Source organism: Leishmania mexicana, chromosome 28 (genome assembly GCF_000234665.1).
Source record: "Leishmania mexicana MHOM/GT/2001/U1103 complete genome, chromosome 28".
Classification (NCBI taxonomy): Eukaryota; Euglenozoa; class Kinetoplastea; order Trypanosomatida; family Trypanosomatidae; genus Leishmania; species Leishmania mexicana.
In genome coordinates this window covers 502,679-517,390 of record NC_018332.1, presented here as the reverse complement: position 1 = coordinate 517,390, position 14,712 = coordinate 502,679, and the positions used below count along the sequence as shown (strand labels likewise).

Here is a 14,712-nt window from a genome sequence, read left to right as displayed (position 1 = left end):
TATAAACCACGGAGCGCAACGCGGGCAATGTTGGAGTCTACTGCAAAAAAAAAACAGAGAGGGGGACGGGTGGTGTGGCGAAAGCCGAGGGAAAGATGACGACGACGAGGGCACGAGAAGAGGGCAGAAGGCCGAAGAGAGACAGACAAGATATCCTACACCTCACCCGATAAGAGCAACAGAGGGACTGGGGAGTAGAGGAGGCGAAGGAGGAGGGGCACACACAGAGAGCCAGGTAGAAGGTCACGCGCACAAGGGCGGGCACCAGAAGACGAAGAAATAGATGCCAAGGTGCCACAATACTGCACGCACTGCCGCACACGTGCACGAACACACACGCAGAGACGATGAAGGAAGGAAAAAAAAAGGAGAAACGAGTTCAGCAGCACCTCCACACCCCGAGAGAGCACGTAAAATGTGCACAGGCGGAGAGGAGGAGGAGGAGATCCGGAAACCAGCACGTGGGCCACGAGGGAGGCTTAAAGGTCGCCCTCCGCGCTTAAAAGCAGAGGGAGAGGGCTGCGGAGGACACACGCTGAGCGAGAACAAACGCCGAAGCAGACAGCCAAAATAATAAAAAAGAAAACGTCGGCAATTGTCGTTTTCGAATTTCTGTTGTCCTTTTTCTCGTTCCTTTATTACAGGAATGCACGGGGTGCCGAAACGGACAGGCAGAGAGAGAGAGAGAGGCAGGCAGGCAGGCAGACAGGGAAGGGCACTCGCAGAAAACGTTTGGCGATGAAATCACGAACGAGTCAGCATACACCCACGTGGATACAGCGTAGACAGGAGAGAGAGAAGAGGGGGGGGGACCGACACAAATAAGCACAGGAGACACTCACATGTGCAGAGACGTGCACGTTGTGCGAAGCTGACTGAGATAGAAATCGAAAAACAACAACAAAGCGCAACTGTACGTGCGTGAGTATGCTTGCCAGTGTGGCGGGAGGGGAGGGAGGGAAAGAAGAGCAGGCCTAGGACGACTCTCTCCGCTTTCCCTTCTCTTTTTTTGTGAACGAAAGTGACAAAGGTCTGAATAGGAAGGTTTTGCCCAGCGAACTGGCTCAGAAGACAAAAGATTTGGAGAGGCAGGGATGGTGGTGTGTGTGTAAAGGGCGGAGAGAAAACGGAGCGAACAACAACAAAGAAAACCGTACGAGTGGGGATAGCGCTGCCCTTTCTTTGTTTTCCATGTGCTGTGATGTACGTTGCTGGGTGTTTGCAGCGCCAGCGCACACACGCAAACGAGCTAAACGTGTTAAAAGAAAAGAGAGGTGGACGAGGTACGCACCGTATACAATCACGGGCAACACGACAGCCACACGTAGAAACGACGAGAACAACAGAGAGGGCGAAAGCAGCAGGGAGGGGAAGGGGAGGAGGAAAAGAGAAGACTGTGATTGAGGTACACCTGGAAAAAAAGGCGTATATCAATCGCATATATATCCACACATACACAGATATATCATACATATATACATGTAGAGAACTTGGGAATCAACACGGGTCGACTGACGGAGATGACGAGCAATCACGAAGGCGCGCACACACACACGCAAAGAAGTAAGACGAACGTAAACGGAAAACAAAACGGAAGAGGCTCAATGGAAGCTGCCGTTGGCGACCCCCTTCAAAGAGCAGAAAACTGTCAAAGGCCCCCCTCTCCTCACCGGCGTCGCAAACACATCCACGGTGCCGGTGACTCTCTCTCACTCACAAACTTGCAGCACCCCTTCCCGTGCACGCAAAGCAAAGACGGCAAAAAAAAAGAATAAAAGGGGAGAAGAAGAGGCGATCAGGAGTAGAGGCACCCCTTACAGATCAGACCTCGTTGAGCGTGATAAAGAGCTCACCCACCTCCCGCCCTCAGCGCGCTTAGGCTTTCTGTCACGGGAGCGCAGCGACGTCGACACTGCGAGAGGGAGACAGAGAAGGACACAAAAGGGAGCCACACGCACCACACACTCTCCGACACACACACACACACACAAACACACACACAGATATAAATAGATATGCCTATACATACATATACATAGATATATAAACCAGGGAGAACGACAGATATGTGTCCCTGTAGCACGAAACACACGCACACGCACGACACCAAAACAAAAGGGAAAGTGGGAGGAGGATGAGGAGGGGGAGGGGGTACAACGATAAATGTATATGAAACTGTACACTAAGCGAATGCGCAAGAGGTACAGCAACGCACGTAACAACAACAAAAAAGAGGAGGGGATTCTTGGCACCGGGACGGACAACCAGAGAGCGGGGCAAATCCGAAGCTAAAAAAAAGGACCAGACAGGAAGAGAACGAGAAGACAAGTTGGTGGTCCGAGGGACAGCACAAACCGAGGAAAGAAATCTAAACCGATGGAGAAAACAAATCCACACACACACACACAATGACACTGTCCAGGAAATGTCCGTGAGAGAGGCGTGATGCGAATCTGCGGCTGTCTGTGTGAGTAAGTTGTGTACCTTTTTTATTTTCAAAACATGTGTTCTACCTAGGGGCTGGCTTTGGGCAAGGAAAAGGAAGCAACCAAGGAGGAAGGATGGGGGAGAGAGGGGAGAGACCGAAGGGGGGATTTTTGTTTGGGGAGCGTGAAAACGGTGGCGGCGTGTCTGCGAACGCGTTGATGTGCTTCTGCTTAGGCGTATATATGTATATATGTGTGTGTGTGAGCGTATGCGCGCACCCAGGTGTCTGCCGAATCGCTAAATAAATAAATAATAAAAAAGAGAAATACTTTTCTGTTTGTATGTTTGCGTGCGTGCGTGACCCTACAAGAAAGCAAAAAACAAAAGGAAAGGAGAACACAGGCGATAGGTTGGACCGGTCACACCTCGAAGAATAAAAAATAAAAAAGAGCAGTGCCGTGTGATCTGTTGGAATTTTTTTTCTTTCGTGTGAAATGTTCAGAATGAGAGGGAGGCAGACGGTCGAGTTGAAGTGGGTGGATGGGTGGGCGGGTTGGATGGGAAAGGCCGAAAGCGGATGTCTGTGGCTGTCTGTCTGTGAGAGAAAACGAATCGAAGGAGGAGACAAGTGTGAGCAGGGAGGAAAGGGAAGGACACGCAGAGTGACGACGAACACACAAACAAACAGAGAGTGAGATAGGGAGAGAAAAAAAAGGCGAAGACAAGTAAGGGCACGAAAGGCCCAAACGTGAGGAGAAGGGGAGGCAAGGACAGGCGTATTCACGGAGGTGACAAGGGGACCAGGCCTTGAAGGAGCAGAGAATGGCGTGATGGATACGGGGGAGGGAGGGAGAGAGGGAGGGAGATATTTCAAAAAAAAGGCCCGAGGCAAACACACACGAACAGCAGCAACAAAGAGGCGGCGATGAATGTGCGGCGTCAGGACACCACGCACAAGTACAGAGAGAGAGAGTCGACAGCGAAAAATTGTGTTCGCATTTCTCGCCGCTCAGCCCACCCCCATCACCCCTCACGAGAACACACCAACGACGACAACAAAAAACAAAAACGAAAGGAAGCAGAGGAGGGAAGGAAAGTGCCGAAGGGGTAGGCCGTGTATATACGTGTGTGTGTGTTGTAAGCAAGACGGGTTTTGAAGTCAGCTACCGCCTCGTGAGTAGGTGGTGGTGGTCCTTCGCTTCGATTGCGATCTATTTTTCCTTCTTTTTTGTCCCCTCAATTCAAAAGTCGCGGCCCAGCCCTCGGTGATCCGAAGAGGCAGTGGTGCGATGGCTGAGTGGGTGTGGTAGGAACTGCTTGTGGTTCGATTGTAAGGAGGTAAGACGCACGGAAGAAATGAAGAGCACGGGCGTAAGCTTCGAAGCCGTGGAGGAGCAGATCACAGGCAAAAACAAGCGTGCACAAGCCGATGCACACACACACACACACACACATATATATATAGACACGCACACATGTAGGGCGTGCAAGAGGAGACATATTGCGTGCATTGAGCGTGTTGAACAGGTGGAGGAATGGAGCAGGAGGATGAGAGCATGGCGAAGCTGATTGCGGTTGCACGACCAGCAGCAAAGATAGAGGGAGAGAGCAGTGCTCACGAAGAGGGAGGTACAACACCCCTGGGTGGTGGTGGTGGCAGGATGTTAGCGGCACTACAGCAGTTGCATGTCAGCGCCCGTTCACAGCATGTTCACACATCGCTGGTACATCCGAAAGCAAGAGTAGCGTGAGGGATGGCACTGAAAGCCACTCGGCATTGTGCTTCGGGACTTCTTTTTTTTCCCTTTTTTGTTGGAACTGTAGTGTGGTGCGATGTAGCATTGCTGTGAGGGGAGCGAGAGGGGGCACGGCATGATTATACTCGGTGAACGCGCGCGAATGGACAAGGGCAGATTTCGACGAGGGGGAGGGGTGAGCCTGCCATGCACAAACTTGTCCTTGAGGTACACAGTGTCGCCACTGTGACAGAGATCGAGAGAGGTGTTCAAAAACAAGCTGAAAAGAAAAAAATGAGCCATTTTGTCTTCGCGGCGTGGTGGCCCACATCGATGACCGCAGCCGCAAAAGAAAAAAAAGCAACTGAGGAGGAGTGCCGAGAGAAAGCAACGCACCACAGCAGAGGAGAGGTTTCGGCGAACAGGCGTCGCCCAGTGCCGTGCCGCCCCCTCCCCCGCCCGCATGACCACACGTGGTGAGCGCCGGCATCTGTATATATATGTAACAGACCCTAATGGCCATCGCGCGTTCAAAGACAACACCGTCCACCAAGGCGCCGCCCACCCAAGAACGCGCACACACTCATTTCTGTGCGTGCACGTTTGCCCGTGAGCAGTATTCGAAGAACAAGTCGTTCGACATCATCACCGATTGCGTCTCCTGGAACGTGTCCATTTCGCTGCCCCAGGGCATGGATTCAGGCGCCACTCGACCACCCGACCCGCCAAAGGCCCACCCCCATCGCGTGATGCGAAGCAGCGAAGGGCACGTCTTACAGCAGGGCGCCGACTCAGGCACCGGAGCACGACCTCTGACGCCAAACTCTACCCACCCACATACACCCGCCCCTCGCAGGCCGCCTCAGAGCCGCCCTCGCAGTGTCCTAGTCGCCCGCTGGTGCATCCCCTCTCGGGGGCGGCATTCAGGCTTCCCACACCACCAGCAGGCAGTGTGAGGGCTGGGGGGTGGGTGGGTGGGATGCGTTCGAGTCATGCCGACACTCTGCCCAATCTTGTGAATGACACAGACGTGTGCACCGCCGAGAGTCGCTCCGACGCAACGCCATCCGGGGTCCAGCCGCCGCGAAGTAGTAGCCATAAAGAGCACTTACATCACAGAATGGAGAGGGGGAGGGGGTCCTGGCTGCCAGAGAACACATCAGAGGTGGTTCGGCACGTCATCGGGGGGGGGGGGTGGTAGACATATCGCCATCACGATGACGACAGGCACAGAAAGGAAAACAAAAAACAGGAGACACATCATAATGGATACAGCAGCAGCATACAGCATTCTATTTGCAACGACCAGCATATCATGCCTGCGCGCGCGGACCCGCGCATAAAAACAAAAAACGAAAAAGGGAGAGGGAGGAGGAGAACGAGAGTTCTAAGGACGGCAGGAGCGCAACAAAGCAACAACATGAGGTAAACGTTCAGGGCAATTCGGAGAACCGTCGGCTGAGAGGCGAGAAGGCAAGTGTGGTGCACACAGCACACCTACCACACACAGGTGAGATGAACACTGGCAGGCGGTGCATGACGGCAAGGGGAAGAGAACATGCCCCTGCTTGAGAGGAGAGGAGAGCATGAAGGCTCGGATACAGGTACATACATACAGATGCACACACGCACACGCACACGCCTATACCCACGACATCGCGTCTCAGGCGCCCGCCATCAGTCAATCTCTCTCACCCTCCACTGCGCTGCTATTGACGGTGCACGAAACGGGGAGAGAGGAGCGAAGACGACCACGACACCGAGAAGATTCATCGCCCATGACGAGATATTAAACCCGAAGCCAGCTCCGTATGTGATCTCATCGGTGAAGGCGCTGTCAGAATTGTAGATCCTCGCCACCACCGCCCAGGAAATCAGCTGCATGAATGCGCCTACACACCCGAGGGCACCGAGGACGGCGCGAGAGTGGAACGAGATGGTGTGTGGTGCCGTCTTTAGGCAGTAGACGACGATGACGGCAGTCGCGAAATTCACCAGGAGCACAATTAGGGTGATGATTGAGAAGGCTGCCCCCACGCTGAGGTGTCTGCGGATAAAGGGGATGGAGTACAGCGGTAGAGGGATGGTGTAGGTAATGTTGTCGCAGTTGTCTTTATAGCCCCAGTACGTAAAGCAAGCCCCGCCCACCATGTCCAGCTGCGACGTGGGGATCGACACCAGTAGCAGTGCGACCGATACAAACAGCAGGACGAGGTAGACAGCGACGCGAATGTCTGTAACTATCAGGTACGCGCAGCACATCTCCACCGCGTTGGGTGGCATCGCTTCACCTTGCTTCACCGCAGAACCCGCGGCGCGGGTTCTCGGATAGTCAGCCAAGGCCGGGTTGAGGCGGGGGAAGATGTACGAAGCGAAAGGGAAGTCCTTGTCCTTGCTGACTTCGCTGTTCGAGCCGTGTCTAAGGCCGGTGGACGCGCCATGGTGAGCTGCGTATTCATCGCTGGAGTACTCTTTGTGCGCCGCCGTTGCCCGGTTCATCGAGGCTGGCGTGTACTGCGCGCGCATCTCGTCATCAGACTCGTCAGGGCCACACTGTGCGCTCTTGGCCTCCTCGCGGTTCTCCATGGTGGAAAATGCCCCCGCCTCCGTTTCCTCTCGCTCAGAGTACTGAGCAGGAGTGGCACCTTCAGCACCAGTGGGGACTGCACCTCCGCTGCCGTCTCCCACACGCGAGTTATGCACACCCGGGGTGTAGGGGCGGCGACGGCTCTTCCGCGAACTCGCCTTACCGGCGCCAGCCTGCTGAGGGCTTACGACGGCTTTGACCTCCGCTGGCCACGACTGCCGCGGTGACAGAGCTGCCGGCGCACTGTACTCAGAGGCGTTGCCCAACGCTGCCCTGTTCCACGGCAGGTCGCCGGCCGCAGCGAATTTGGGCGGCTGTAGAGCTTGCATGGCTACTGAGGAGTATTGTACAAGCACTTGAGCCTGTGCAGACGGCTCCGCTGGCGACGCAGCTCGTGGAGAGTCCTTTGGAGTCAGCGACACGGACATGCGGGCAACCATCGTCACGTGTCCCGCGTCTTCCCCACCAGCACCCTCCGGCTCCGCCACCTGCTGTAATGAAGATGCCGACTTGGGCACAAAGGCGTTGGCATCGTCATCGCTATCAACCTGTGAGACTGTTGTTGCTGAGAGCGCCGTCAAACGAGAAACTGCAGGGTCAACGTGCTGCGCCGAGGGGGCCGCGGATGGTGAGTTCACCTTGTGCTGCATCGTCTCGTCATTGACGACGTCCTCCTCGGAAAAGGAGGATACGTCGTCGAACATCTTCTTTGCTCGAGCGACTTGGGACATTTCGCTTTCCTGTGTGTGCGTGTATGAGTAAGCGCGCTTGCTTGCTTGCTGATTGGGTGTGGCGCGGTGGGTAAGTTGTCTATGTTGCCACGAGCAAAGCTCATACAATACACGCACGAGCACGACGGTTAGGTAGAACGGCAGCGCGCGACTCAGCCACAGAGAGAGAAGACTCGGAGAGGGGGAAGGTGCTGAAGATGCAGTCGTCGGAGCGCTATCGATTCCATATTTTGTTTGCAGCAGCCAGTGCTTCTTTCACTGCGCAGCGTGGTGGAGGCAAGTGCACCTCGTACACGGCTACATGCATATGCCAGCTACATCGCAGGACGTTAGGCAGAGACGACGGGTATCAACACAGCAGAAGTGCACCAATACACTCCTCCCTCTTACAATGCTAGGCGCCAGACGACTTTGATACTGGCACCGGCACCTTGAACCCCGCCCGCCCTTCGTGGGAGGAGGAGGAGGGGGGGAAAGGGTCCGTACAGCTCGTCTTGTATAGATCTACATGGGTATAGATGTGTCTATGATGAGCGAGAGAATGGTACACAATACAGAGCAAGGTAGAAGAGAGGGAGATAGAGACAGCAACGGAGAGAGAAAAAGAGGCTCTGGGAAGGGGAGGGGGGAGGGGGTGGTGGTGGACACGATGTCCGTGGTGTACCAAAAGAAAGAGACGCACCAGCACAATGACAGCAACAGCATGATGGGAAATAGGGCGCAGACTTGCGAGGGGAGAGGGAGAAAGACGCTCACTGAACACGCACTCCCACACGTCCGAAACAGCAACAGCAACAACGAAGAATCCTGCGTCTCTTTCTCGCTCCCTCTCTCGCAGGGCAGGGCCTCCCGTCCAGCGATGTGGGCAATGAAGCATGGGGTGCCCACGGCAAAGAAAAAGGAGCAGAGACCCCTCCCCCACCAGAGAGGAGGAGAATGGAAGGAAAAGGAGGAGGAGGAGACCGGCAAGCACGGATGCTTGCTCACACCAGCATCGGAGGCGGTAGCGTGAAAGCTCATCTGTGTAGATATTCTAGAGCTGTGGACGCGAACTTCAAAAAAAAACCGAAACCGCCATGGTAGCGTCGGAAAGGGAGACGAAAAAGGAAAGCGAGATCATATGGCCCCCGCCTCCAGATGACACACACACACATGAGCATGCATACATACATATATATACATGCATAGATATATACACGTTGAAGGAAAACAAAAGAAGCAAAGCGTGGAGAGAAAAAGAACAGTGTACCACACAGCCGATGCACCTAGCCGAGATTGTGAGAGGCGCGAGAGGAAACCGACATGAAGACAGCACACAACAAAAAAGAATGAGCATGTGGGAGCGGGGGGAGGGCGCAGGAAGAACTCTCTGTGTACCCCTCCCCCCGGCAGCCGGCAAATCCCATGTGTATGCAAGATGAGGCGAGCACTCATACCGAGCACTACGTAGGGTCCTCTACCCTCACGCCTTTTCCATCGAACACGCGCGCGTCATCCCTGCAATAAGAAAAAACAACAACACCAGCATCACCAAGCACGCAGAAAGCGGCGCACACGATGCACGGTCAATTTGGCCCCGTGAGACAGTGCTCGCAGTCAAAGAAAATGATCTGCCACACGTAGGCCGCCTTCAGACAGAGCGATGAAGAGGTCCAAGAACAAGTTAAGCGGAAGAGGGCAAGCTTAGCCAGAAGCGAAAGACCGTTGCCGACGTTTCGTAAGACGACAGGGAGGCGACTTATGAAAGGAGACGGGGATACTCCGGTTCTAACGTGTCCATTTCGCTGCCCCAGGGCATGGATTCAGGCGCCACTCGACCACCCGACCCGCCAAAGGCCCACCCCCATCGCGTGATGCGAAGCAGCGAAGGGCACGTCTTACAGCAGGGCGCTGACTCAGGCACCGGAGCACGACCTCTGACGCCAAACTCTACCCACCCACATACACCCGCCCCTCGCAGGCCGCCTCAGAGCCGCCCTCGCAGTGTCCTGGTCGCCTGCTGGTGCATCCCCTCTCGGGGGCGGCATTCAGGCTTCCCACACCACCAGCAGGCAGTGTGAGGGCTGGGGGGTGGGTGGGTGGGATGCGTTCGAGTCATGCCGACACTCTGCCCAATCTTGTGAATGACACAGACGTGTGCACCGCCGAGAGTCGCTCCGACGCAACGCCATCCGGGGTCCAGCCGCCGCGAAGTAGTAGCCATAAAGAGCACTTACATCACAGAATGGAGAGGGGGAGGGGGTCCTGGCTGCCAGAGAACACATCAGAGGTGGTTCGGCATTTGGCATGGGATAGAAGAGGAGAGGCCTGCTTGCATTCAACTCTGAGTGAGCATGCTCGACCCTCATACAACAGGTGAGACGACCCGTTGTCACGAATGAGCAGCCTTGAATCAGAACAGAATCCATGCCCGAAGGTATGCTTCAGACTTCGGCTCCTTAGACGCCCTTGTGGCCACCCTGTCCTGCCCTCTGCAGCTGACAAGCGGGCACTTCTTCCTGCGCAAAATGGTGTGTGAACAGAGCCCCCTACCCTGTCTTTCGCTTCACTCGTAGCAGCACGTCTATGGAAACACATAAAGAACCGTTTTGCTGTTTGACATGCTCATGCGGTCACGAGGACGTCATCACCAATATATATATAATATGTGTATGTATACGCGCACGACGACACACAGCGCCGCTACCCCTCTTGCACCCGCGGCTCGGCCCTGGTCTTCTAGGACGAGCCGTCCTGCCGCCGAGCCGGGCCATGCGCCTCACGGGCTCCTCTTGTCCTCGCCTCGTCCCTCTTCCTCGCATGCGCGCCGCGCGATCAGCAGCCACGCGGACCGGGCTGGACAGCGTGCCTTGATCAGAAGCGGGACCGCGGCCACGGGTGTGCTGAGCAGACAGGGCCCGCCGAGAGACACCCGACAGGGGCGGAGCCCGTGCAGCACGAGCGAGGTGAGCGTAATCACATCCCTGCACGAAAGCCACGGAGAGAGGAGCTTCAAAAAAAAAGCAGACCAAGTCGTGACAACGCATGTCGTGCGCTCCCCGTTGTCTCAGCATCGTCCCGACCTGGCAGACGGGCAGGGCTGGATTGCTGCAGCGTTCCTTCGTGTTTTTTTTGGTGCATGTCTCAGACGACCGTAACGAACACGATGTACGCGAGGAACTCTGCCAACCACGCCGTGAGCCCCAGTCCAAAGCCCGTACCGTACGTTGTCGCTGTGGACCACTCAAAGATGTCGTCACAATAGCGCTCTGTGAGGATGGCAGCAATGAGCGCCCAGGGGATGAGCTCGCAGACGAGACTGAAGGCAACAATCACAATCATCACCTTCTTGAGATCCCCCGCGTCATAGAGGGGTGCGTGTGCCTGACTGCCATCCTCCATACCGCCGTTATAGTTGGGCTCCTGTGCAAGGTCCACCTCATCCGCGTTCGCGTAACCTTTCGAATAGCGAACATGGCGATCGGCTTCGCGGAAGCGGCAGCACAGCACCCACGATGCTGCCAACGTCGCCATTGATGTCAGGACGGAGATAATGGAGAAGGCAGAACCAGCCTGAAAAATGTTGCGCACCCGACTGCAGCCTTGGAAGAGAACTGTGCGGATTGAGTAGCTCACGGTGTCGCAGTTGAGCTTGAACCCCCAGAAGGTGTAGCAACTGCCGCCGATCACGTCAATCTGTGACAGTGCCGCGGAGAGAATCACAAAGATGAGGTGAAAGAACGAAATGCACAAAAATACGTAAATAGCCACGCGTTGGCTGTCCCTGCCGGTCACGGCCCGCACTCGTGCCACTGGAGCTTCGAAGGCAGTGTTCATCATAGTCCGCACCTTCGCCTTGCCGCGTGCCACACGGCCCTTCTTCTGCGCCGTCTCACCGCCCTCCTCTTGTTGCATCCCTTGCGCATCGCCGCGCTTTACCGAGGACGGCGTCTGATGTAGGCCGCGTGTGCGGCTGCCCTGCTCCGTCTTGGGGGGCAATTGACCCTCCGCAACGGCAACCGACTGCTGCTGGCGTGGCGACTCCTCTGACACCATCTCTGAGTACAAGCCTGAGCTGCCGGTGTAGCTCTCATCGTCGCTGTCCTGCTGGCTCTGCTGGTGTCTCTGCGGGACGTTGTTGCCTTGACCCTGCATGGTCATAAGAGTATTTCGGTGCCGTGCGGTAATTGGGAGTCCTCACTACGTGAGTGTATGAAGAGCCGCAAGCCCTTCTTGCGTTTCGACGGAAAAACAAAGAGGGTGCGTCTGTAGACTTCACTAACCGGTCTTTGGTGAGAGCTACACAGAGTTGGGAAAGGGATGATGTTGGAAAGAGGAGTTGTGCAACTGGGCCACAACACACACACAGAGGAAGCAGAAGACAACAGCGTGCGAAGGATGTGCTGCAAACGGCAGATCCGGGCGTATGACGAAATGTTATGTGTGTACGTGTGCTGACGACAACTGTCGTGGAAAAAGATAGCTAGTATCGGCAGGAAGACAGAGGGAAGCGAGGAGCTCATGATAGGACATCGTCGTCGCCTGCGAACGATCCCTTCTCTCTCCGCTGGCCACACATGAGCGGGATAGGTGAGAGAGAAACACCATGCGAGGATGGCACCGCTGATTGTTACCCGGGTACGTCTCCCAGAGTCGACAACTGCACTGAGCACGACTAGGGCGGTGCGACAAGCGCCCGCTTGCGTTCTCCCTCCTATTTGCCATTTTTTTCCGCACATCCGTCGATTTCCACGCCTTCCCCTTTGCGCAGCGTTTAAACAGAACACAAAATGGGTGGGTGGGGGGCGGGGGGAGAGACACCACCAGACGCGAGGTCAGCTCGCGGAGATCGAGAGGAACACACAGGCAAGCACGAAACCGGGAAAAAAGCCACCGGGAATCGGCCGGCGTCCTGACGTCCGGAGGTTGGTGGCAACGAACAAATAACTACAAATAGAAAACAAACATGGCGCCCACTTCCTTCACAGGAGAGAGAGACGTGGCTGAGAGAGCGCTTAGATCGAGGACGTGGGCATGGGCCACTGATGCATCCAAGAACGGAGGCTTCAAGGGAGTGGGGTGAGCGTACGCAGACGACATATAATAATAAAAAACAAATTTCGGCAAAAGGGGTCGGATGCATCTTGTGGTCCCGCAGTCTAACATGCCGAGTCCCTTCCCTGCCCACTTAGGATGTCCTTACAACCCGAAACGAGAGCCCTCCCCACCCCCACCCACGTAAGAAAGCGCAAATCATACATAGAAGAAAGACACCGGGCCAACGGCTGTGACACTCCACAACAGAGCGTTCGGCTACGAGCGATTCGTGAAAATCTCAAGCATATGTGAAGAAGCCCGAACCACTTCACGGACAGGAGTAGCTTCACCTACTCCTTTCCACATGCTCATTCCCGCCACAAGCACGTCATCACCAATATATATATATAATATGTGTATGCATACGCGCACGACGACACACAGCGCCGCTACCCCTCTTGCACCCGCGGCTCGGCCCTGGTCTTCTAGGACGAGCCGTCCTGCCGCCGAGCCGGGCCATGCGCCTCACGGGCTCCTCTTGTCCTCGCCCCGTCCCTCTTCCTCGCATGCGCGCCGCGCGATCAGCAGCCACGCGGACCGGGCTGGACAGCGTGCCTTAATCCGAAGCGGGGCCGCGTCCACGATCCTACTCCAAGACGGAGGCTCTGGCGCGGGGGGGGAGTACCGCGGAGCTAGCGGGATAGCAGGCAGCACGCCATCTTCGCCCCATGGTGGCCGCTGCCAGTCACCCGCCGTTGCAGGAATCGCAAGTGCGGACAGGTGCCCATGCGGAACTAGGTGAGCATGGTCGCCACCTGCCGTCTCGTGAGCTCAGCATCCGCGTTCTGCTGATGTCGGACCGTTGCCGCCAAGAGCCTCTTGCCTCAGCGTGCGACGCGGTTTCGGGGGATGGCGGCCTGGCGTCTAAGGCCGGTGGCCAGGTCCGCAATCCATGCACTTGGGCGTCGGCGCCTCTGGTGCGGTTGATTTCGCAAGCTTCTCCATCTCGTCATTGTACACCAAGTCACCATGGCCACGGACACTCCGGACTGGAGAGGCGCACGCGACGGGCCACAGCAGCGCCGGCATTTGCGTCAACATGCGTCGCAGCATGCCATCTTCCACCGTTGTAGGGCCCGTGCGCAGCGCCATGAGGAGGAAGAGCGAGGCTGCCGAAGCAGCGACACATACTCCTGCATATCTTAGATGGCCCAGCAGTTTTCGTAGCAGCTCAGGTGCCGACTCCTTTGCCTCACACTCAGCGCGGTAGCTGCCAGCAAGGATACCGCAGCTTCTTGCCGCTGCATGTATGGGGTGTATTCTTATTAGAAAGCAGTTCGGCAGCTCCTGACGTGATGTCTGTCTGTGCCGCACCATCCGCCCGCATCGAAGACGGCGTCTCCGCGAAACGGGAGAGTCGATGCCATCACGCCTGCATGAGGGTTGCCAAAGGGTCGTAACAACGACGTCATGCGGGGCGTGCACCTCCCGCTGCAAGTGCGCGAGGCAGCCGCCCAGTGTGGTTGTGGGGAGAGACAGGCGGGCGCGGCGCAGCAGCACGCTGGGGTCGAGGGGCAGAAGATCGGCCTCTTCGAGTGGGTGTCCGCTGTCTGCACAATTTGGGGTGCCCGCCACGGCTACCGCTGCCTTGGCGTCAAGGTGCACCAGGGCCCTTGGTGGAGTGCTTGCTAGAGCTATTTCTCCACGCAATGACACCGTAGAGCAACGTTGATTCGAACAGTACCAACTAGGAAGAGTGAGGCAGATCCTTGCGCACATCCCGTTTGTGCGGGCAGACCTCCCTCAGCTCGGCAGGTCGAGTGGTGAGTGCTCTGACAACTCCTGCCACGTGTCAGCCAAAGTTACGTTTTCTTTTTTTTTGCTTCAAGTCCACGCCGCAAAGGCGTGGATGATGGGGGGTGGTGGGGTCCTCGTCCGAGTGCGTGCGTGCAGCGGAGAGCTGCTGCTGGCTGCCGTATCGCGCACTTCTTTTTGAAGACCCCAAGCTCCATTTGAGTGCTCCAGTGCTGAGTGCTCCCTCGTTACGGGAAGGGGGGGGGGAGTGGATTGTGGAGCCGCTTGAATAGCATCCGTGTCCGCGGTGGATGCAAAGAATGGGGCGTGGTGAGCACAGAAGGCGTGGCGGAGTCCGACTGTCTTGCTGCGCTCCACCCTCGGTGGGGGTGTGAGGAGTTCACCACCAAAAAGAACGCAG

General features: G+C 56.3%; 2 protein-coding genes across 2 annotated transcripts; both read right to left on the bottom strand.

Moving 5' to 3' along the window:
- Positions 1-5,840: 5,840 nt before the first annotated feature.
- On the bottom strand, positions 5,841-7,481 carry LMXM_28_1400 (amastin-like protein; the record flags this gene model as incomplete). The annotated part of the gene is made up of 1 exon (XM_003876932.1): positions 5,841-7,481. One exon carries the CDS (start codon positions 7,479-7,481, stop codon positions 5,841-5,843), a length of 1,641 nt encoding a protein of 546 aa, XP_003876981.1.
- Positions 7,482-10,604: 3,123 nt separating this feature from the next.
- Positions 10,605-11,621, bottom strand: LMXM_28_1390 (conserved hypothetical protein; the record flags this gene model as incomplete). The annotated part of the gene is made up of 1 exon (XM_003876931.1): positions 10,605-11,621. The coding sequence occupies one exon, from the start codon at positions 11,619-11,621 to the stop codon at positions 10,605-10,607; it is 1,017 nt and encodes a 338-aa protein (XP_003876980.1).
- Between the last annotated feature and the right edge of the window lie 3,091 nt (positions 11,622-14,712).